We start from the raw sequence: 23,095 nt of genomic DNA, 5'->3' as shown, positions 1-23,095 counted from the left end.
ATGGGAGCATTGGGGACATCTCTGGTACGCAAACTTTCCTCTAATTGTTTTCCTTCACCTTTATTCGTATATCTTTAGTTTGAACCCTCAACCACATGCATGGAAAGCGCTTGCTTTTGCTTATATGGTACGTATGGTATTACAGTATGTAGGTGGAACCCTAAAAATAATATGCAGCGTCCTGCACGTGCCGAGTAATTGGAACAGAAAAAAACAATAACAAAAAGTCTTTCTTGTAAAATGTCGTTGTAATTTTCACATCGAACCAAACAAATCAACTCACAATTAAACGCACGCTACTTCGTTTGAAATGATTTAGAGCAGAGTCCTTTTGCTAATGACGTTTCAAAGTTCGTGATATCAGGTTATATAGAGCAGCAACGTAGAGAAATGGTTCTCAGTGAATTTATAGACACTGAAGCAGATATATCTTGATTCAGGTTGTATAAATACTTCGATATATTTGTAATATAAATAAATAAACCCTATATACTCCTTACGGTTCGGTCGGTGGTCGTTTTAAGCTGGCCGCGAGGTAATCTTTTTGCTTAGTAGAGTCCTTAATCCCACTCGGTCAATTATTTGACGGAAAAAATATTAATATACCTGTATTTTGTACACTTACGAACTATAGCTCTGTGCAATTTAGGCACAGTATTTGCAATCTACCCGTTTAGAAAGAAAATCATTCTGGAACCCTTCATATTTGTAAGAATAGAAATTAGAAAGAATAAAAGAAAGGTAGTAGTTTACCAAAGGACCATACTCTAGGAAAACCATGTTTTGCTCTAATTCCAAGGAATAAAATTAAGATTTCAAGGTGTATTATGTTTGTTTTGTTTAAAGCAAGGTCGCTGAGGACAGTACTACAAAGTTTTCCGTCACAAGAGTTTTCGAAACCAACGGGTTTGTAACTATGTCATACCACTTTATGTTTACATACAGGGTCGGTCATAGACGTATATTTTAAATAATAATAAACATACATACACAACTTAATCCCAAAACTCTATCGCCTATTGTCACATATGTCACGATACCAAAATTGTTAAATTGGAGAAACCCAATAGCATTTTACTTCAAATCCAGTCCGTAATCTCGTAATTAGCATGCACTAGCGTCCTATTAGAATATATTGTAACGACCACGATCAATTACTTGAAGAATAAAACTCTTGTCCTTCTCAAAACACAGTAGAATTTGTATCCTCCTAGTTCCCTAAATGTAATCCAAAGACTTTTGGAGCGCTCTTTAATTTATTGTTAAAAAACACTCACATTTTATGCCATTTATGCGCTTTTTAGCATCCTGCTTTCCTCGAGCTCTGATTTACGGGAATCCCTTCACGCTTTTTTTTCTCGCCAGTATCGAACAAAATTATTGACAACCTCATACACAACGGCTTACAAATAGTAAAAACACTTTTTATAACAAAACAAGTCAATCAAATCCCACAACCCCTAAAACTATCATCTTCACAACTCCACTAGTATAACCTGACCTCCCCCACCCCTCTTCCTCCAACCACGCCCAGCCAAACACAGGAACTTCACCCATTGCAACAGCTCTTGTAAAAATGGTTAATTATTAGTGAATCAGTGTAGCAATGCACGTACGTCTTGCGCAACGTATAAAAGGCTATAGATGCCAAACTATCACACAGTTGAGCACCAACTGTAGGCAAGAGCGCATTTAAATAGTTTAATATTATTTTTTATTAATAATTTATAATTAAAATTTTTAATTATGAAAGTGGTGTGTCTATTTGTTTTGAGTTGCTTCGGCTGCGCGTACGCAGGGGGATTGCGTGAGTTTTCCTTTTTGTTTTGTATCTTAGAATTTTGGGACTCCGAAGAACTTGGGAAATATTTTATAAGGTATAAAATATATTTTAAAAAATAAGACTTAGTTTTAACCCCTAAAACTAAGCATAATCTTTTCCTCTAAAAAGTTATCTGGTAATATTTTTTATAATTTACCAAAATAAATTAATTATTCATACGATATAAGAATAATACAAAAAAGCATCCATTTTTTTACTTTTTAAACAGCATTAAAATAATTATCTGGTCAAATATTTTTTACGGTCTCATTAATTTAATTCAGCAGTTATTAAAGTTCAATGTCTGATTTTAAAAATGGATCAATTTATTGTTTACATAAACGTCATTATTACTACTATTATCAAGTATGTAAAATACTTACCTATTGGAAAATAAATTGTATTCTTAGTTTTTTTATAAAATAAAAACCAATTTCGGAACATTGAACAAACATATTTTTAGCCTGTACAAGCCAAGGAAGATTCACTTTGTGCGTACAATACATTTACATATAATCGCGATAATCGCGATTAATAAGAAATGGGCACAATCTAGAAATAACCCTTGAAAGTGTACATGACATAAAATCCTGACCAGGCAAGCTTAAAAATATTTTCAAAATCAGTTCAGTAGTTCCGGAGATAAACTCCAAACAAACTAAAACTGCATTACTCATTGTTTTTCATTCACTCGTGTGACAATTACGTACAATCTTATTGATACAGATCTATTACTACAAACCTGGTTCACACGGTGTGCAACTACTTGTAGTATTTAACAATTAGTTTGTTAGGAAATAAGCATTTATTTGTAAACAGACTAAGTAAGTACTAACAGTAATTCAAAGAGACGAATGACAATAATCATTCCAGAATAAACTTCAGTAACCAGGGGTTAAAGAAGTCTTTAAGTACCACGCATACTCTATGAATCTAAAACCATAATACTAAGCACAATCAACCTAAGGATTTGTCAAACAAAAACTAATTGTAGCGTTATTATATTAAATGCTGAACTAACCATAAAATACCACATCGCGAGAAATTCTCGTAATACTTAACTTTGTCACAAAACTATAAAAAGGGAAAATAGTCATCTGAGAGTAAGCCTTTATTTGAAAGTGCAAAATGGCATCATAATTTCTTTATTAAATAAACCAATTACGAATTTTAAAGATAGTAATATTATTATTTTGTAAATTAAACGAGAATCCTTATTATAATTCTAAGATGACATCAATTTCGTAACAACCTAATCAAATAATAAGATGCTCTTGAAAAGCTATTTCATAACATTCAAAGTCAAGATCGTTTCGTAACACATACATACATATATACATATTTATGTAAATTATTTACAAACATACAAACAAGTGCGTTTTGTACATAATTGTACTATTACTCAAGTATTTTGAAATGTTTAATACTTTCTGTCCGTGACCGGTGAAGGGTTCAAACTTAGTTGTTTACATTGAGAAGTACTTATAGTGCAGTGGTTAAATGGTCGTCTTGCTACTATTGTGGCATTGGGTATCGTGGGTTCAACTGTGAACTAGACCACTTGCATGGTCCACAGATTTATCATGGTGCACAATTTACAAGAATGACACAAATGAGCAAATTTTATTGCATCTGAATTTATGTTATAATTAAGTATTATTCAAAACTATCCCATTAAAAATCTTATTTAACTTAACTCTTTATTTCAAATAATTTTAATCTTTTTTTTTTGATAGTATTCTAGACTTTTCATCCCGCTGGAATGAAAATAAAATAAAACTATCTGATATAATCTCAAAACATAGGACCGTTCAGGGGGTTCAGCTTCCAAAATTTTTTTCCATGAATTGATTTATATATCGTAAGTGCTCCATGCACTTACGATATATAAACTTCACTACATTTTCTAACAACAATGTAATATTTTACAGCGATATTATTATGATAATTATTTAATTACAATGCAGAACACGTGACGATTATAATAAACTAATTAATTATGACTAAGTGTCACATAATTTAATCGTAGGTTGTAATTTATTTAAATGTGGTATTTTCCGAAGATACTTATGAAGTAACATAAGAGTCACGGTTCACGAAGGCAGCATTTCTAGATCATTGTTTCTTGATTCGCTGGCTTAACTCCGCGATGGAAATCGAAATAGATCTAATATCAAATCGTACTCTCAAATTCTAATTAGATTTTTTTAAACGAGCTAACTGTCTTTAGCGTAAATTTGCATTGATGTCTGTAAATTCTCCAGTAAAAATAATATATTATATTTTAAATTATATTTTTTTATTAATATAAATTATATTTTATATTTCTCACCACAATATCTACATTTTAACATGAAGTTAGCACATAATACAATTATCACGATTTAAGTACATTCATTGTATATTGTGAGAGACTAGTTCCTAAACTAGCCTCGAGGTCTGTATTTCAGGACATCAGAACCCCAAAACTACATAAATTACATTTATAATATTATGCAATGCATTCCTACCCTTAATTTAATTAAAGGCTTATTCCCGTAATCATCGTCTTATATGACGGTTAACCGATACAAAAACGAGCGCCCTCATTTTTCACCTATTACCATCTTTTATGATTCGAACAAGACATCGGAAATAAATTTTTCATGTGAGCATAGAATTAAAAATTATTGGACCTAGATTGTGCTAATTCTTTATTTCATACATTGAGGTAGGTAACTACCTCAATGTATAAAATAAACGTGTTACTTCCATATTAATGTGCTTCTTAACTATGCAAAATACACAAACAATAATTATAAGACTACAAGTAACCGTCGCAGATCATAATCTCATGACTTCCAGGCCAGTTTACTGTGATTAAACATTTAATTATTTTAATTATATTGTTAATGTCTAACCCTGAACTTGGATGGATGATTACTCAATCCTGTTCACGACTTCATTTGCGTGGCAAGATAATGTTGCATATGAGGTAGTCCATCTAGGGCACGCTTTCGAATAGCACTAGCCTAATCCACAAGAGAACCTCTTGCATGTTCATCTATTTCCGTGCAAAAATTTCCAAAATACCTAAGAAGGAAGGATATTCTTCCTAAATTAGTAAAAAGTAAGGCATTGAATTGACAATGCCGACCAAAATGTTACTTGAAGCATTAGCATCCCTTTAAGAAGAGTTTTCTGACACGTCAGATTTCATCACAATATTTTTCTTTACTCAGCTATAGATATAAGATCAAGCTATAAATATAAGTTATTATAAGTCATTGGTGTGTTGAATTAGTTCCCAAATTTTGACCTTTCACGAATATATGGCCGATTTCACTGTTTCTGCATAAATAACTTTATAGCTCATCAGTTCATTGTTTTCTCCCTAAGATTATAGTGATAAATACGTTACGTCAAAACAGCAATGTACTGAATAGTCACCATCAATTTGACAACTAAGATATGTGATAAGTCCGCAGGTAGAATCCACTATCACTTTATCCATCGGATAGTTTATCCGACACTTATCTACAAGCCGTGAGACTGGCTTGTATCAGTATAATTTGTTACAAATAACAACCTTATAAACTATTCAACAATACTTTAAACAAATAGTCGTACTTAGAGGACATGATTCGTGTCGTGGGAATGATTCTTTCCTGTTCATTGTCAATGGATAAAGGACATTGCATTATTACGATTGTCTCATTGTCTCTCAGATTTGATTGTGATTAGATTATTCGTTTTGAGAGACTTGAAAGAAAACTTTTTAGGACAGCTTGTTTGAGATTCCGATGATCTTAATCATGAGAATAGTTATTTAGTTATTTTTGTAGGTAGTCTTTGTAACCGTTGAAGTGATTCAATTGTCATATATTATGTGCTTATCGAAAACTAAAATATTCCAAACTTAACTTTTACAGTAGTAGTATAATTCAGTATTTTAAAAAAATATGTTGCTTAATTTCCAATTAAAGCTGTTAAGGGGTTCTATTTTTTAAATAAAGTCTACCTATCTCCGATTTGTCCTTGACTGTCTCCGGTCAAATTGGTTCAGTACTTTAGCCGCGAAAACGTATCAGTATAAGACAGACATACATTATATTATATGTGATACATATATTATATTATTATATGTTGCATTTACTTACTTATGTTTATGTTAGTAAGTAAGTCTGGATTATATATAGAGTAATATCATAACACTATGGGATTATGAAAGTATAACCAAAAAATGTATGCCATCAAAAACATTCTGTAAAAACATCAAGTCTCGCCGTAAAAAGTTGTGAGATCTATATAATACCAAGTCGATTAATCTATTTAGTCTCTACTTAAAGGACCTTCTGTCTCAAGTTATTACGTATGTTATTATCATGCCAATTAAAAAAAATACCTTTAAAACAAATAGACCGACCTGGCCATCGCATGATTTAATTATTAGTATGTATCACACTAATCAGCACGACGAGAAGTTAATGCTCCTGAAATGTTAAGTGCGAATTTGTGATTTCTTGCGATGACCAAGTCGATCTATTTGTTTTAAAGGTATTTTTTTTAATTGGCATGATAATAACATACGTAATAACTTGAGACAGAAGGTCCTTTAAGTAGAGACTAAATAGATTAATCGACTTGGTATTATATAGATCTCACAACTTTTTACGGCGAGACTTGATGTTTTTACAGAATGTTTTTGATGGCATCTCACTTCTTTTTGTAGAGCGAACATAAAGGCCCATTTAGACGGGGAGAGTTTCTCGTACGGTTCCGTGCGAGAAACTATACGCTACTATCACAAGCAATAATCGCCATAACACAATCGTATCAAAATGTTTACATACAGGCAAGAATTAAAATCTTGCCTACGATTATGCGGACATAACAATATTCCATTGCAAGGCAATAGTCGCCCAAAGCAACAAGCAAGGAGAGCGAATGTTTAGACGAAAAAATGTTTCATATTCCTTTGATAATCGTATCTTCGAGACGAGAAACTCTCTTCGTCTAAATAGGCCTTAAGTCCAATTTGTATGGAAAGACGTTTTTTTTTTCATAATTCAACATATTTTCCTATGGGAATGTTGTTCAGTTTCATGGGCTAAACACCCTTACCCACCCTATACCCCCTCCCGTTATTATGCCTCATATAGTAGGTACCTATTTACACCTATTTATTTTATTTTCTACAGTAATAATAATTCATTAACAGCAAATGTAACCTTGTAATCTTATACATTTATATAGGATTACAAAGTTATTGTTGCAGTTGGTGTATTTAGAAAACTGGACCGAAATTAGAAATTATTACATTTTTCCCATGATTAAGACACTAAACCCTATTTGTATTCTAAATTTTAAGCTTCTAAGTCTGCTAGAAGTACCTTAGACTTTTGATGATCGGTGAGTCAGTGAGTCAGTGAATCAGTGAGTGACAAAATTCAAAATTTTAACAAGTTGTCATTCTTAAACTACTGTTTCAAATTGACTGAAATTTTAAATATACCGTGTTTATACAATGACTATTTAGTTGCTGAAAATCCAGGCTTCTTGTTTTATCCACAACGAAATTATAGGGGTGTCAAATATAGCCCGAATTGCTTCGAGAAAAGGATGTTACGGCCGTGCCGCTTTTTTTTTGCTCGACTTGCGGGGGCACTTCCGTGCCCCCAGAAAAGTAAAACGAAATAGATCGGAAGCATAATAATTTGAAAAAAAAAGCACAGCCTTCGCCTAATGGGACACGGTTAGCGTGGCCTATGCCTGCATCACTAGAAGTCCATTGAAAAGTTATAATTGGGGTTGCTTTTTTCAAAGAACCCAATTTTATTATTTTAATGTGTAGAGGGCAGCTGTAGAAGCCTTAGTTCAAGTTTGTGGGATCGCCATCCTTGTCTCCCGGCCGTAAAAATATTTACATATCAAAAGACTATAATATATATAATATTCATCATATACGCGCTGCTGAGCCATTATCATTATGCATCGTTCAAAATTATGTTCATTACTTCTTTTGTAATAGACACGTTCTAACCTTGAAAGATATGGTACTGTACCAAATATATACACACTATACACAGTCATATTAAAAGTTCAACGTACCAATTACATTTCTACATTTATATCTATTATCTATAACTGTTATTTTGAAAATGGTTATCACTTGCTATAACGGTGAAGGTAAACATTGTGAAGAAATACTGGTTAACTGAGAGGTCTTTTTAACAGTTCTTGAAGATCGTGATCGAGTCTGTGCTTATCTTATCTTTCCTTAGGGGTGGTGGTACGGTCTTATTGCCCACTGACACTTCCCCCATTGTTTATCTTATGTTTCACCCCCTTCAGTGCTACTTCAAACGCTGACAGGTAACGCAAAATTATTTAGTTGGCTATCTTCGGAAGCCTATAATCTTCTGGTTTTGGATACCCTTACTCTGGAAGATCTATTTGTTTCCTTTCTAAAGCGTTGCATTACCCAAATAGCTTATCGGTCCCAGTTGCCATGTCCAGCAGAAGGAATCTAACTGCGGGACAATATGAATAGTATTAAGCCAGAGTTCACAATGGGGTACAATAAAATGACCGACTTGTGACGCCAGCAACGTCAGGTATAATGGTGGCACGTTGCAGGAAATCCCACAACACACTACTATTTCCTAGACTCTACAGACAGATTTAGCACGATGTCCGCAGACATGTCAAGCGAAGTCTGTCGTCTTCACTGCACAATGCACATGTCGTGGGACACTTGTCCGCTAGAGTATTTGGCTTTACAGAATCGTTGCGTAAAGTAAACTCGTAAAATTAATCGTCAAGCGCCGGTTGATCTTGATATTATTATCACTTTCTTTTCAACATTCTGCTGCGTGATAGTTGTCGGCGCCTTAGGCCAGGGCCACACGTGTTTGTGAAGTAATAGTACGACATGTATGGAAACGATTGTTTGGTAGTGTTGAGTCTGATATCTGATAAAGACGTCTAATGCAACTTGACTAACCTGTAGCTATTGCAAGCCTGTGTCGTGCAAAGATTACGAATTCGAATCAGGATTCGGGCTTAAAAGTTAAAGACGTAAAGTCGTTAGTCCTGCGTCTGACCTCTTGCTGGCCGTACCGAGTACCGTCTAAGGCTATGAAAGTAATGGAATAGAGAGTTTGCCCATGTTTTGTGTAAACTCGCCAGACACTGTAAACAAACTACTACTAACTGATTTTAACAGCAAATATATTATGATACTAACTTCTGCCTGCGACTTCGTCCGCGTGGTTTGTGACTCAGGACAGAATTTTCATACAGATTTTTTTTGCGGATGTCTACGTGATAACATCTACCTGCATGCCAAATTTCCCCTCGATCCGCCCAGTGGCTTGGGCTGTGTATTGATAGATCACTATCCCCCGGTTTCTGAGTACATTTAGTAGTTTATCTATTCAATAGCGTTTTTTTATATGAGTGGCTCTATTGAATAGATAAACTACCACTAAATGTTCCTCAGAAACCGGGGGTATGTCAGTCAGTAAGGCAAACTTTATTAATAATTCTCTATCGCGTGACTATTGCCTACTAATCATATGCATAACTCACGTTTTCACTCATTGTTGTCAAGTAGTACTCGTATACTTAAGGTCTTGGTTAACAGTTCCGCGGTATCCGCTGTGGTAACAGCCGGTGAGGCAAGTGGATGTGCAACACACAACACACTCGGTACTTGCCAATATGTGATAACTAATAAATATGTAAAGGTTATGATTTGCTATAGAAATGTTTCTGTACTAATGATGTTGCGTGGTTGTGAAAAGTGATGCGGCAAAGAATGATAAGTGATTTTTGAAAATGATTTCTCAAATTGCGTTTTGTTTCTTGCTAACCCATGCAGAGACATTTGCCTGTTAAAGGTGGATATAAGTTATTAAATAATGTAAGCAATGACTGTCTTACTGCTGAGTAAGGGTCGGGTTATACCTTGAGTCTATCGCGCTGTTTGAGTGCGAATTAACATATAAATCATGTACGATTATGCAGACATAAATAAAAACAAGACCTGTGTAGTATTCGAAGCCACGGCACACAACATGAAAGTGACGAACTTATCTCGTTAACTATCACGCTAAACTTGCAGTCGGTTCAAAACCGGTTGGTTACAAATCAAGAAACACGACATTGGCCTGTTACAAGTTTGGCAGTGACCTTGAAAGCATGGGGTAGAGACAAATACTTTATGATTTTTTTTGATATACTCTAATGTCACTCTCTAAAATCATTATTTTGTGACAGAGCCATAAAACCTGGTGTTTCTAAAGGCTAGGACAGGTTTAAGAAGACTCTCTCTCTTAGTCTAGAATAATATGACCGAAATCTTGTATCTTTAACACCTTCTGTAGGTTATTAAATAAGGTAATAGGAAAAAAAATTATGTACCAAAATAATATTTAACTGTCTGTATATACTTTTACTTAAATTCATAAATACATAAAATCACATCTTTTCCTTATATGTGTTGAATTATACCAAAGAAAGCCACTGGCTACGATCCCTACAACATCTTGTTATACAGGATCACCAGTAATAATCGTCGTATTAAGAATCTATGAGCTAGGAAGAGGAAATATTATTAACGATAGATAAAGTTCACTTGTCTAGTCTTAATCAGATTTAGATAATAAATTAATTGGTCAAAATCTAATCGTAATCATCATCGTCTTTATGTCTCGAACAGTGATTGCGTTTAATCTGATTTGACTTATAATCAACTTGTTGCACAAATGAATTAATGACGAATGACACTAAATTGACTACTATGAAGACCACAGTGGTTGTGATGGTCTGAGCTATAGTGAATCCGAATGAAGATCAGAAAATTTCGGGTTCGATTTTTCGGTCGAAAAAAGGACAATTAGACTTTTCTAGTAATTTCCAATTGTACCTTGTAGGAATAGAACCCACGACCGACAACACAATGGTAGCGGTGTGGCCACCTACACCACTGCGCCACAAAGGCATTCGAAATATTATAAAAAATAATGGTCATCAATCATGAAATAAGATTCACGTGTTAGGCCTAATTGAGCAGTTTCGGAATCAGTGGCGCCTCGTCCGAAAGCCGACCTTGACAATACTATCTTGTGTGTAGAAATATATGAAGTAATTCCATTAGAATGAATGTCGATAGAATTTTTAATATTGCTGTCTGACATTTGCAAAATTCAAAGGTAATGATAATATTTTTTTATATGTTTTGACATTAAACTTGTGGTTCGTTTCAAAACGGTATTTTCAAAAATATAATTTCTTTTCTAATATTTGTATCTAATAATAAATAATTTGCTACAATACAATACAATAAATGGAACGTTCCGTACGTATTCGAACGAGAACATACATGTTCTCCTTTTACTAAATATTTTTATAATAACAAGAAATTGAACAAAAAAAATTGTAGAATTACTTAACTGTATTTTTGGAGTCCTCCACTCAGCCTCTTACAAAATCAACAACCTCTACCTTCGTTGTTGGAGATAAAATGTATCCTAAGTTATAAACCATCCTTTGCCGTTCATGAACATCCACACGCCACAGAGTAACTAACATGAATACAAAAAATTAACACAGTAACATTAGCAAGACTATGAAAAATAACTAAATGCTTCTTTTCTTAATTCCAGCACCATTCTTCACACCATGCTCAAAGTCAGACCCTCACTTGAGCGAGTGCGTGCAGAACGTCATCTCCATCGGCGGCGCCAAGTTCACTGAAGGCATCCCAGCGCTGGGCATCGCGCCCCTGGACCCCGTGCAGCTGGGCACCGTGTTTGTGGACAACCCAGCCCTTAAACTGACCTTCACTGATACTGTCGTCACCGGACTGAAGGGATTTAGGGTGAATACTTATAAGTAAGTAACTACGGGTTTTATTCGATTTTATAATAACAATACCCTCAGCAGGCTTAAGAATATTATTGACGAGTTTTTCGGCAGTGATAGCCGAGTGGTATAAGTTGACACATCCCACGTAAGTGGTCGCAGGTTCGAACCCGAGGCAACACACCTATGACTATTCGAATGTGTATTAGAAATAATTATTACATGCTTCAACAGTGAAGGAAAACTTCGTGAGGAAGCCTTACGTGCCTAAAATTTGTTTAATACATTTATTGAGGGCATGCAATGTCCAACCCGCACTTGGCCAGCGTGGTGGACTCAAGGCCTAACCCCTCCCTCATTACGGGAGGAGGCCCTTGCCCAGCAGTGGGACATCAATGAGTAAAATTTATTATTTCGGCAAAAATCTAAGAAAGTTTTAGTGTGCCCTGCATGAAGTTAGGCAGTTGAGGTCGTGTAGTACTGTGTCTCGGAGAACGCTTTATGTCCCGGTATCCCGGTGGTCACCTTTCCCACCGTGTTACGAGAGCAACAGAATAGTATTGTAAATTTCTGCCTAGGTGCATGGTAGCTATGAAACCGATTTTCTCATTAGAATAATGTCTGGGACGTTACAGTTAATAATATAGGTAGTTTGGGTGATGTTAACACGTTATGTAATCAATTTCATAATGTCATCTAAATTCCTGAATAATTTATTAATTTCTGACTTTGAATTTCATTTTAAATGTCAATAGTCTTCGTTTCTTTCTAGAGTGAAATACCTGATCTGAGACTAGTCTTGTTAAAATAATCTCTAGTAGGAAATAGTGGATGAACTCGATTGGTGACAGATAAATTGAATATGATGCACATACCTATAGTTTATTTGCATATTTTCAATTGTAAACGATATTCACGGAAGTTATTGAAGTTTTAGTGCGATGATGGCCAATTTTAGTATAATAATTAATTTCATCCCTGTTTTACACCAACGCTACATTGTGACGAGTTATCCTCCTTACTACTGCGCCACGATCGTGTTTTATAATTACATACATAAAATATTATTTATTATATTTTCAGGATAAATCTGGAGAAAGGCAAGGCAACTCTTGACTTCACAGCGAACGTGACGCTGAAAGCTCACTACGACATGGACGGACAGGTCCTGATCTTACCTATCAAGGGCAACGGACAGGCCAAGATCAAAATCAGTAAGTAATACTTAAGTATATACATACCTACTTGAGGAATAATAGCCGAGTAGTATAAGTTGGTACCTCCCACGCAAGTGGTCGCAGGTTTGAACCCGAGCCAACACACCAATGACTTTTCGAAGTTATGTGTGTAATAGAAATAATTATCAGTTGTTCCAACGATGAAGGAAAATATCATGATGCAACCGTGCATGCCTGAGAGTTCTTTTGGAACAGTTCTTGAAGGTATGCAAAGTCCCCGACCCGCAATTGGCCAGCGTGGTGGACTCAAAGTCTAACCCCGTATTGCTAAGAGACCCTTGCCTAGCAGTGGGACAATAGGTAATTGGTAAAATTTTTACATACCTATTTAGTAATCCATACTAATATTATAAATGCGAAAGTAACTCTGTCTGTCTGTCTGTCTGTCTGTCTGTCTGTCTGTCTGTCTGTCTGTCTGTCTGTCTGTCTGTCTGTCTGTCTGTCTGTCTGTCTGTCTGTCTGTCTGTCTGTCTGTCTGTCTGTCTGCTACTCAATCACGCCTAAACTACTGAACCAATTTGCATGAAATTTGGTATGGAGATATTTTGATACTCGAGAAAGGACATAGGCTACTTTTTATCCCGGGAAAATGACGCATTTCCCGGGAAAATTCAGGTGGCGAACGAAGTCGCGAATAATTAATACTATAATGACATTGAATTAACAACATTCCGTTGTCATGGCAACCGTTTTAATGACGGATATGCCTTATCGCGACTTCGTTATATTAAGGGATATAAATAATTTTGAGAATATTTTTCGTGAAAAAATCATATTTTGTATCATCACGCTACGACCAATAGGAGCAGAGTAACAGTAAAAAGTGTTACAAAAACGTGGAAAATTCTGACCCATTCTCTCTTATGTGACGCAAGCGAAGTTGCGCGGGTCAGCTAGTAAGATATAAGTCATTCGAAACGTAGAGTAGAAAGATACGTATTCTTAAGAATTCGATCTAACATCTGTGGAAACTTTTTAAGCTATTGTTTGTTACAGATATTCCACTTAACCTTTTTTGTTATATTTATAAGCTGTTTGTTTTCCGAATAATAATGACGTATTATAGAAAGAGTGTATAATATACTGGATATTTCATGGTGAAGGATGTTTAAGTTCATATTGTGAATGTTTAAAATATTTTATTTGAATTTCGGTGGGAACAAAGACGGATCCTTTATGTTTAATCTGCTTATATATATTAGCAGATTAAACATAAATTATCTAGTAGTGCGTCACAAACTGGATCAGAATAAATAATTCAAATATAGTTACGTGCACTGGGTATTGTGCGACTACCTACTATAAGAATAATTTAATAACTTGTAGTTTTATACCAAACACGAACTGATGTCTCAAGATTCCCAAACATATGTATGTATAGTGCCGCTTAGACCATAGATGTACTTAACATCAATGACATAAACACTGGTTAACAAAAACCCTTGCCCATTTCGCTCTGGTTCACAAAACAAGTGAATAGTTAAACATTGTTCAAGTTATATTAGTTTGTAATACCGACATACACTTACGCCACATCGCGGTCCAATGCCGACGGAACGAATTGTTGTAATTGTTGCGATCGCTTTAATGGTCATTGAGTATGGTTATAGGCCCTATGAACGAAAAAGATACAATAGTTGAATTTTGCAAATTGTTAGTAAATTAAAATAAGATGGCGGCACGACTAGTAACGGGATATTTTATATTCGTTACGTTACTATCGACTTGCAAGCATTTGACATTTAAAATTATCTGTAGCGCGGTTCTCTACAATCGGTAAAATCGAGTATCGACAATTTGACATTGTAATATGTACTAAACAATTAAGGACTCATGGCCTTACCCCTTCCCCTCGTTTGGGAGGAGACCCACGGCTCTGCAGTGGGACAGAAAGGGGTTAAAAAAACAATTAGTATCTGCGGCATCTGCTGGGAACGCTAATTGGGTTTCATAAAAAGTTGGTTGCTGGCAAAGCCGGTAGTCGATAGTAGTAAAAAATTGCGCCACTGAAGAAAATAGTTCCTATGAAATCCGCTAGGGGCGTGGATCAAGTTTTCATACAGCATTTGTTAATAGCTCCTCGGTTGTCGATAGTAGATAAAAAATATTTTTGAACACTACTATGCAAATAGGAAATGATAAAGGGTTCGTACAATCGAAGTATTATAAATAGTAAATACGCTAGTCATGGAATATCAAACCCAAACAACAATAAAAGATAAGACACATTGATTATTCTTCCGTGTGGGCATCAAACCTATGACTTCCTGTAAGATAGTCGTATGGGGTATTAGATAATAACTGTAACACAATAACACACTTATCTTATCAGACATCAAAATAATATTAACGAGATTTACAAAATAAGTTTAAGGGCTTAAGGATAAGTGTTAGATTACCTATTCAATAGTTTTAATGATAAAAAAATGTATGAAAAGCATTGTCAAAATTTCAGCTGATAAGCTAACCGATGCTTATTCAAAATGGTGTTGTTTAATAAAATCTCGACTGGAATTCAATAGATTTAACTGTATGATCGCTTTTCTGTATATAGAGGTAAATAAACTCACTTTTGCCTTGTCTTCGCTCGTGTAGTATTTTACTGAAAAACGTTTGTAACGATATTTGTTTTTTTTAAAGATATAATCTATTACTTTGCCAAATTTTACTCCAATTTGTTCAACCGTTTTGACGTGAAACAGGAACCAAACAAATACTTAAGAGTTTAGTCATTTTACATACAGTATGGAGTTAGTACTGCCGGACAAGGTTCTTTTTAAGACTTCCAAATATTCCAAATTTTTATTGAATTATATATTAATGCTCTTTACAGCGAACCTGAACATCGTAGTTAAATACGACTTCGAAGAGGTGAACGGTCACTGGATCGTCACCGGATACAAGGACCACTACAAGATGGACCGCGCGCAATTCAAGTTCAACAACCTTTTCAACGGCAACAAGGAATTAGGTAAATGCCTCTTAATTTATAGAAATAACAAAAGTATACCTGAGTCTTTCTCTCCATAAGTTGTCAAAGATTTCCGGAGTTAGGAAGTTGAGGCAGACTTCTGTAACTTAAGCTGCGTCTACACTAGAGGAGCCGAGCACGAGCCGAGCACAAATTTGTGTAGTGTGGACTGACTTAAGAGCCTCGAATGAGCGTGATTTTAAAAGAAAATTGTGCTCGGCTCGTGCTCCGCTAGTATTCGATTCTCCTAGTGTAGACGCAGTTTAAAAAGAAAGTTTTCTCTTATGAAGTCGTAATGCCATCGGTCCAGCGCCTGGCCTCCCACCGATTCTGCCGTTTATCGTCCCACCAGGATATGACAGAGATGAAATAGAATGTGTACACTTTAGCTCTAAACAAGCTGCTCTATAAATTAAATACTCTAAACAATTACTGCACAATTTCATGATAGAAAATCTCAGCAGTGTCAAACTTTGAGGCTTCAAAGAGATAGAAAATCTCAGCAATGTCAGTGGCTAGATCATTTTGAACCTGTGAACTCTTCACAGCAATTACACTATCAACGCCACCCAGGCAGTAAAAATGGTCGTTAAATAGTTACTGTTTAAGGAAACTCGTCTCCAATAAGACCTCGACCTCGCCACGTGTAGCCTTCAGAGATTAGAAGATGTTGATCGACATGTAGACAGATATCGAATAATTGTGAGGCCATCAAAACAACATACATGTAAACAATTATCTAATGTTACTAGGGAATTAATGCGATCTGTCTGTCTTGACCGGCAGATGGAATAAAATAGTACTACAAGAGTGTGAGATAGCTAAGTGTGGATTAACTCTACCAATAAGACTTGCCGTACAACACCATTATGTTTCTCTTTTAGCGATCGTATTAGTAGGATTTCACTCTGTCTTAAAATACCGCACATTTCACTTCTCACAGAGATTTTTGTCTGAATATAACCGTAAACCGTTACCGCAGATAATATATATTTCTCTTATTTTTACTTGTCGCTTTTCCCGCACCGGCTTGCTGCTGTATTCAGACTCATACCTACAATTTTATGAGGCATACTACACACAACTATGCCTAGTTCTCAAAATGCAACCTTTAAACCAGTTTAGATAAAAGGTCTGCTCATTCACGGAATTACTAACACAAGATAATAATGTTAGTATTATAAATGTATTTCGTTTTAGTATTCGTAGTGTTAGTATTTCCGTGTGCCGATTGTATACACTACAGTACTCAACATTGACATTAAAACAAACACCTTCTTACAGCACAAACAACAGAACGATTCACGAACGAGAACTGGGAGATAATAATGAATGAGATAGCACCGCCGGCTATCAAGCAGATCATTAGGAAATGTGTGGACGTTGTCAACTCGTTCTTCGGAGCCATCCCTGTGGCTGAACTAGTACAGCCTTGAAATGGTTCGATATTTACGTGTTTTGGATAATAATTGGCGCTTGCAGCTTTGTCATTGTCGTTTAATATGTCATTTTCAAATTTAACAAAAAAATCTATTCATTTTGGTCTGAAACTTGATTATCCTTGGCCATAATCTTGACTATACGGTCTCGGCTTACGCCTTTGCTACGTATGACATTAAATTAACCAATAAATGAGTTTAAACTTCATTCATCAAACTCAATTTATTGTTGTATAATAAATGTGAAGAAATAATTAACTGGACATCATAAAATTACTTCTAATTTAATTTTAATAATCATCGTTGAGCTTTTGATATTTTGGGGGCTTTAACTTATCATAAAATACAGGATATCGGCGCTTCGAAGATCATCTGATAACGAGAGCTGTTTTTAACACATTGCATTTGACCTAACTACATCAATTTAATCAATAACACTAACATTACATTCATTCTCTAATTACTCATCATCATTCAAAATACCTAACAAATGTTCACTAAACAAAACCAACCATAATTATTTATCATATTATTATAATAGAATACGGGAATTAACGCGAACACGCATTTTACCTTACAATGCTTAACGTTTCGGCCCTAGTTGCTGATTCAGCCAGCGACCACGGCCAGTGCAAACTGTACCAAAACATCTAACATTCTACTAAGGTAACATGCGTGTTCGCGTTAATTCTCGTATTCTACTAATATAATAAAGATGCAACGAAAAAGTTTAAATGTTTTAATTGATAAATATAATTCTACGAATATACCTCGTTACAAGTCCTTTTATAATCTGGCTTAAATCTATTTTTTAATCCATAAATGTCCCATTGCTAGGTCTCCTTTTGAACGAGAGAGAGTTAAGGCCTATGAGTCCACCTTACACCTTAACTGTTCCTTATATTATAATGACTTTATTTAATTATTTATTATTCCTACAGGTGATACAATCCACACAGTAATAAACACAAACTGGGAGCCTGTGATACGAGACATAGCGCCGGTCGCCTTCGAACACATCATCCAAGCCTGCGTCAATGAATCTAAGAAACTGTTCGCTGCTGTTCCGGTCAATGAACTTCTATTACCTTGAATAAGTGAACTTATTTGATGTACCTATGTATGTATTATTTACATTTGCAGTAATACCTTAGAACTTCAAAAAATACGGGAATGTTTTTGGACTAAAACTAAGCTTACAGTATTGCTCTTTGCAATAGAATATTGCTTTGAAATTTTGATAAGGGTCTAACAGAAAACTTCGTTATAGCTGTCTTTTTCATCTGACTATGATAAAATATAATAAAATAGCTCAGATACCCGGTGTAAATTTCAAAAAATTACCCTTTCATTACTGAAGAGACAAGAATATGGTCCTCCCCTGGAAAAAATAATTAAAGCATTGGCACTCTTATTTTAGTACTAGAATAAAACTTTAAACAATTTCTAGTATCCAGTGACTGATTAAATCTTTAAAAAAAAGATAACAATAAATCTCAATTGTCTATAACACAATCGCGCGAATCTCAAGCGATAAGTGTCCAATCAGATCAAGAAAGATGTCTTAAAACGTTAATATATTTCGAGCAATTGCGCAATATCTTGTACTACAGGAGATTCAGACAACTGATAGATAAAAGTTACTTGTTTTATACGATAATGTATAGATAATCGCTGTTTTGATTGGCAGATGAGCTGATAGGTACCTATTTGTGAATACCTACTTTGTAAACAAGTAACTAAAAAAATAGGAAGTGTTATTATTGATGATGTTTATAGGGCTATTTTTATCGACAGATAAATTATATTTATGGAAATTTTTTTACGTATTTTGTCACATTGATTTTTCGTAATTTGAAGATCTTGTAATCTGATATAATTGATAAAAAATGTCTTATGTTATAATTTAAAAAAGTAAAGTAATGAAGTGAAGTAACAAAAAATGTGCCTTTTTTGGAATTGAATACCTGTTCAATAATCTTCTCCTTCACTTACCATCAGATGAGATTGGAGTCAAATGCCTAATCCAAAAGTAGATTAAAAATTTCAAAAAGAAAACTTTATGTTCACTCTTGTTACTCTGATTGTATTTGTATACGGATGAAAATCAAATCTTTTATTGATTCTGTTCAAACATTGATATTATGATTATGACGATTGTCAAAATTGAAGTCAGTGAATTTACCGCCAGTTCGGAAGGTATAACCAATGAGATAAAACCTGTTAAAAACCCTAAGTTTATGGAAATTTATATGAGGTATTACTGCAGCAATACAAAACATTATGATAAATAGATGTTTGTTTTTTAATGCACACTTTTAACAGCACGAATTGACTTTGTACAAGAAAGGGACTTGAATATATGTTTGTGGGCTACTATAGTTTTAACATAGTTGTCTTATTTAGTAAACAATCTTACTTGCTGTATCTTTTTATACGAATTTGTAATTTTAAAATAAGATAGAACGCTGGTTTACGCATTCGCTTCCCTCGTGTTCAAGATTTCAAAAAGTCAACCCGAAAAAGATTTTTTGGAAATGTTGAAAAAGACACAACATCGTAATGGAACCTTGCATTCCTGAAAGATTTTTAAAACAATTCTTGAAGGGGTCCTGCACTTAGCTGGTTTAGTGCATGGCCTGAGCCTTTTCTCATTTGTGTGATGGTGTGACATTCTGCAACTTACGATTTTTATATAAGTTGCGCTAAGATTGTTTACCAAAATAAGATATTTGTAAAAAACAGACTTTATACTTAACTAGTTTCTAAGTCCTTGTGATAATTATTTTAAGTCTAGTTAGGCTAAATTTTAGTTTTAATTTATTAAAAATAAACTGGTGAGATTGAAATAGCTGTTTCTCTGTATAACTAAACATTATTTTAGAATATTTAAAGGCTTTCCACAAGATATTTTTTTACTGCCTAAGTGTTGGAATAAAATGGTTCTCAGAAAAAAAATGATGAAGGCAGCTGGAATTGTACGAAAAGAGTTAAATTCTTTTAAAATCATTTATTATAAAAACATTCATCACAACACTTTTCAAACACACATCTAATAGCATCTTAAATTAAATAAAAAATAAATTAGCCATAAAATTAGTTAGCGCACATGGCGTGACGTCCACCGTCCACAGGGACAGTAGTTCCAGTCATGTTACTAGCTAAGTCACTCGCCAGGAAGGCGATGATGTAAGCCACCTCCTCAGGGTTGCCTGGACGACCGATAGCGTGGTTGTGCTTGGTTCCCTTGATGAAGGTGGCGTATTCCTCCTCATCCATACCGCCGCGCTTCTGCAGCTCGGTCAGGATAACTCCTGGGTTCACACAGTTCACTCTGACTCCCTTAGGCGCCAGTTCCAAGCACGCGTTCCTGGTGAAGTGATCGACTGCGGCCTTGGACGTGTTGTAGGCGAGGACTCCGGGGAAGGCTCTGATGCCGTTCACGCTGGACACGTTCACGATGTTGCCCTTCGTCTTCAGCAGGTAGGGGACGGTCAGCATGGTCAGGTAGTAGAGGGAGCGCACGTTGGTGTTGAAGATGCGGTCGAACTGCGCCAGCGACGTGGTCTCAATAGTGCCGGTCTCCACGATGCCGGCGTTGTTCACCAACACGTCGATCTGTCCGTAGTGTTCCACGGTCTTCTTCACGATGCTCTCGACATCAGCCTCTTTGTCTAAGTCAGCGACGATGGAGAGAGTGGGGCTGTTCTTCTCGCACTCCTTGGCCACTTTCTGCAAGTTCTGTGCTTTTCTTCCAGTCAAGGCGAGCTTGGCTCCCAGCGTGGATAAGTAGATGGCAGTTGAAGCTCCGATGCCGGAGCTAGCGCCGGTGATGATTACAACTTTGCCTTCGAAGTTCATCTTGATGTGTGTTGGTAATGTTTGTGAGACACTGAATACAATGTCAGCGCGCCGGCAAGCTTTTATATACAAACAAATACTATCTTATCACAACATAATGTACTTGTATCGATACATTACATACATATCCCTCGTGTTGTTTTATTGCATAATTATACATTAAATGTGGTAATACAGAATATATACAGGGCCGTAAAGGTCTAAGGTCCGAATCTTATCAATTTTCAAAACATTTAGGGGTCCAAATAAAATAAGAATCGTTATTTTATTTTGACTACCAAACCAATAATGCCGCTTGCCTAGTCTAGATTAATATTCCTTTCATCTGGAATAGTTTTGAAATAATATGTTCTAATTTATCTTTTGTAGTATTTCATTTCAATATTTTGAACGCCAGTCAACAAGTATAGCGTCAAAGCTCGCGTGTAAGAAATCTAAGAGACTTTTTGCTGCTGTTCTTTAATAACTTCTCTTACTGTTTATTGCCATCCGAAATCTAAGACATTAGTAAGATAATTACTCAACAAACACGGCTGCTTAACTACTTGTTCCGTAGAATCATTATTTTTTTTAATTAAAAATCTTCTAATTGTCCGTTTAGATTATTTTAAAATATGTTAGCACTAACTCTGTACCCTGTTCTTAGAAGCACTTCTTACGCTTGAGATCTTTTATAAAATTTTATTCTATAGGTATAATATTTGCATCAAAGCTTTCAGCAACTCAAAGACGCAGTAATAACTAGACTAACAGAAAATATTCCAATTACTATCAAGAAAATATTGCGTAAAATTTATTATACAACATTTTTTGACGTTAGGGGCGATGAATAGATGATCAACGCCTTTTTTTTTACTTGGTTAATGCATGAAATTGCATCCGTAGCCCTACGCTCCCCCGGGCGTAGGGCTAGGCCTACCCACTAAACCACCAAGGTGTTGCCTCTTCGCCGCTTAGTGCCGAGGCTACAGGAACGCCTCTGGGCATACATCCGGAGCCCCGACGCGGCCGTCCACAATGTGGACGACATCCCAAAACACAGGACCCGTCCCCCCACATGGCCGGAAAACTCATGATCAGCGCCCCTAGCGAATTCAGCATGAACTAATTTATGTGTCAAACACTTGTCATTCGACAGTGTGCTAAATCACGCTTGCAGTCCACTGCCTCGACTGCCTCATCATCATCCTCGTCGAGAAGTAGTGGGTTCGTTTTCCAAATTGAACAATAAATTTGTGCGATCCAAAACGTAGCTGTTTCTAGTCTGGTTGTACTTTGTGTCCGTTGTTTGTATGTTTATAGAGAGTCACCGCGACGTAAGAGCAATTCTTAGTGCGGGAGTTGTCTTTGAAAAGTAAAAGAAAATTAATGAATATTATTTTATGCTGACCAGTATTTAAAAATCCAGGAGATTGTTTTAAATATCAGAAGAATTTACTAGAATCTTCAATCTCCCGAAATATTCCGATCAAATCACATTAACGTTTCCAAAACTATTACGAGAGGTTGTGCAATATACGTGCAAAACTAATAATAAAAAACAGACGGATACAGTAACAGATACATTTGTATTGTTTGTATTCGATTAGATTGTAGTGCGTGTGTTTTGTATTGCGATGATAATCGGATAAAGAGATTATCTATACTCTGATTGCAATATGATGAGTTGATAATGTTAATTATATTTACCTACTAAATGACTCAATAGACTTTGTACTGTTAAACGCAATATTGACCTATTTATATTTTGGTTTTGATCGTAAAAGAAATGTATTTTTTACTGTTCGTACACATAATATTGCATAATATTTGATGTTATATTACGTAGTTTTTTGTTTTTACTGGCTATAAAAATCGTTGACAATATGGAAAAACATCGCGCAATATCCAAAGCCATTTTCTGGTTTTACGCTTG

The 23,095-nt window shown here is 35.3% G+C and overlaps 2 protein-coding genes across 3 annotated transcripts; one reads left to right on the top strand and one right to left on the bottom strand.

Annotated features, from left to right (window-relative positions):
* The first annotated feature begins 1,648 nt into the window (after positions 1-1,648).
* Positions 1,649-20,168, top strand: LOC142976028 (protein takeout-like). 2 transcript variants are annotated; one of them, XM_076119222.1, is made up of 5 exons: positions 1,649-1,807; positions 11,473-11,701; positions 12,755-12,885; positions 15,743-15,880; positions 18,261-20,168. In XM_076119222.1, exons 1-5 carry the CDS (start codon positions 1,747-1,749, stop codon positions 18,410-18,412), a joined length of 711 nt encoding a protein of 236 aa, XP_075975337.1. In that variant the 5' UTR covers positions 1,649-1,746; the 3' UTR covers positions 18,413-20,168. The 2 variants fall into 2 exon arrangements, with proteins under 2 accessions (XP_075975337.1, XP_075975338.1); XM_076119223.1 differs by lacking the exon at positions 18,261-20,168 and adding an exon at positions 17,165-17,331.
* Positions 20,169-20,314: 146 nt separating this feature from the next.
* LOC142976200 (3-oxoacyl-[acyl-carrier-protein] reductase FabG-like) lies at positions 20,315-21,217 on the bottom strand. Its single transcript, XM_076119469.1, has one exon. It carries the CDS (start codon positions 21,178-21,180, stop codon positions 20,416-20,418), a length of 765 nt encoding a protein of 254 aa, XP_075975584.1. The 5' UTR covers positions 21,181-21,217; the 3' UTR covers positions 20,315-20,415.
* Between the last annotated feature and the right edge of the window lie 1,878 nt (positions 21,218-23,095).

This window comes from Anticarsia gemmatalis, chromosome 10 (genome assembly GCF_050436995.1).
Source record: "Anticarsia gemmatalis isolate Benzon Research Colony breed Stoneville strain chromosome 10, ilAntGemm2 primary, whole genome shotgun sequence".
Classification (NCBI taxonomy): Eukaryota; Metazoa; Arthropoda; class Insecta; order Lepidoptera; family Erebidae; genus Anticarsia; species Anticarsia gemmatalis.
This window is presented reverse-complemented; position numbering and strand designations above follow the sequence as displayed.

Excerpts from the sequence above, each read along its gene's own strand:
- LOC142976028 (XM_076119222.1), top strand. The coding sequence starts at position 1,747 with ATGAAAGTGGTGTGTCTATTTGTTTTGAGTTGCTTCGGCTGCGCGTAC. Across the intron at positions 1,808-11,472 it reads CGCGTACGCAGGGGGATTGC|CACCATTCTTCACACCATGC; the intron begins GTGAGTTTTCCT and ends TCTTAATTCCAG. Across the intron at positions 11,702-12,754 it reads TTTAGGGTGAATACTTATAA|GATAAATCTGGAGAAAGGCA; the intron begins GTAAGTAACTAC and ends TTATATTTTCAG.
- LOC142976200 (XM_076119469.1), bottom strand. The coding sequence starts at position 21,180 with ATGAACTTCGAAGGCAAAGTTGTAATCATCACCGGCGCTAGCTCCGGC.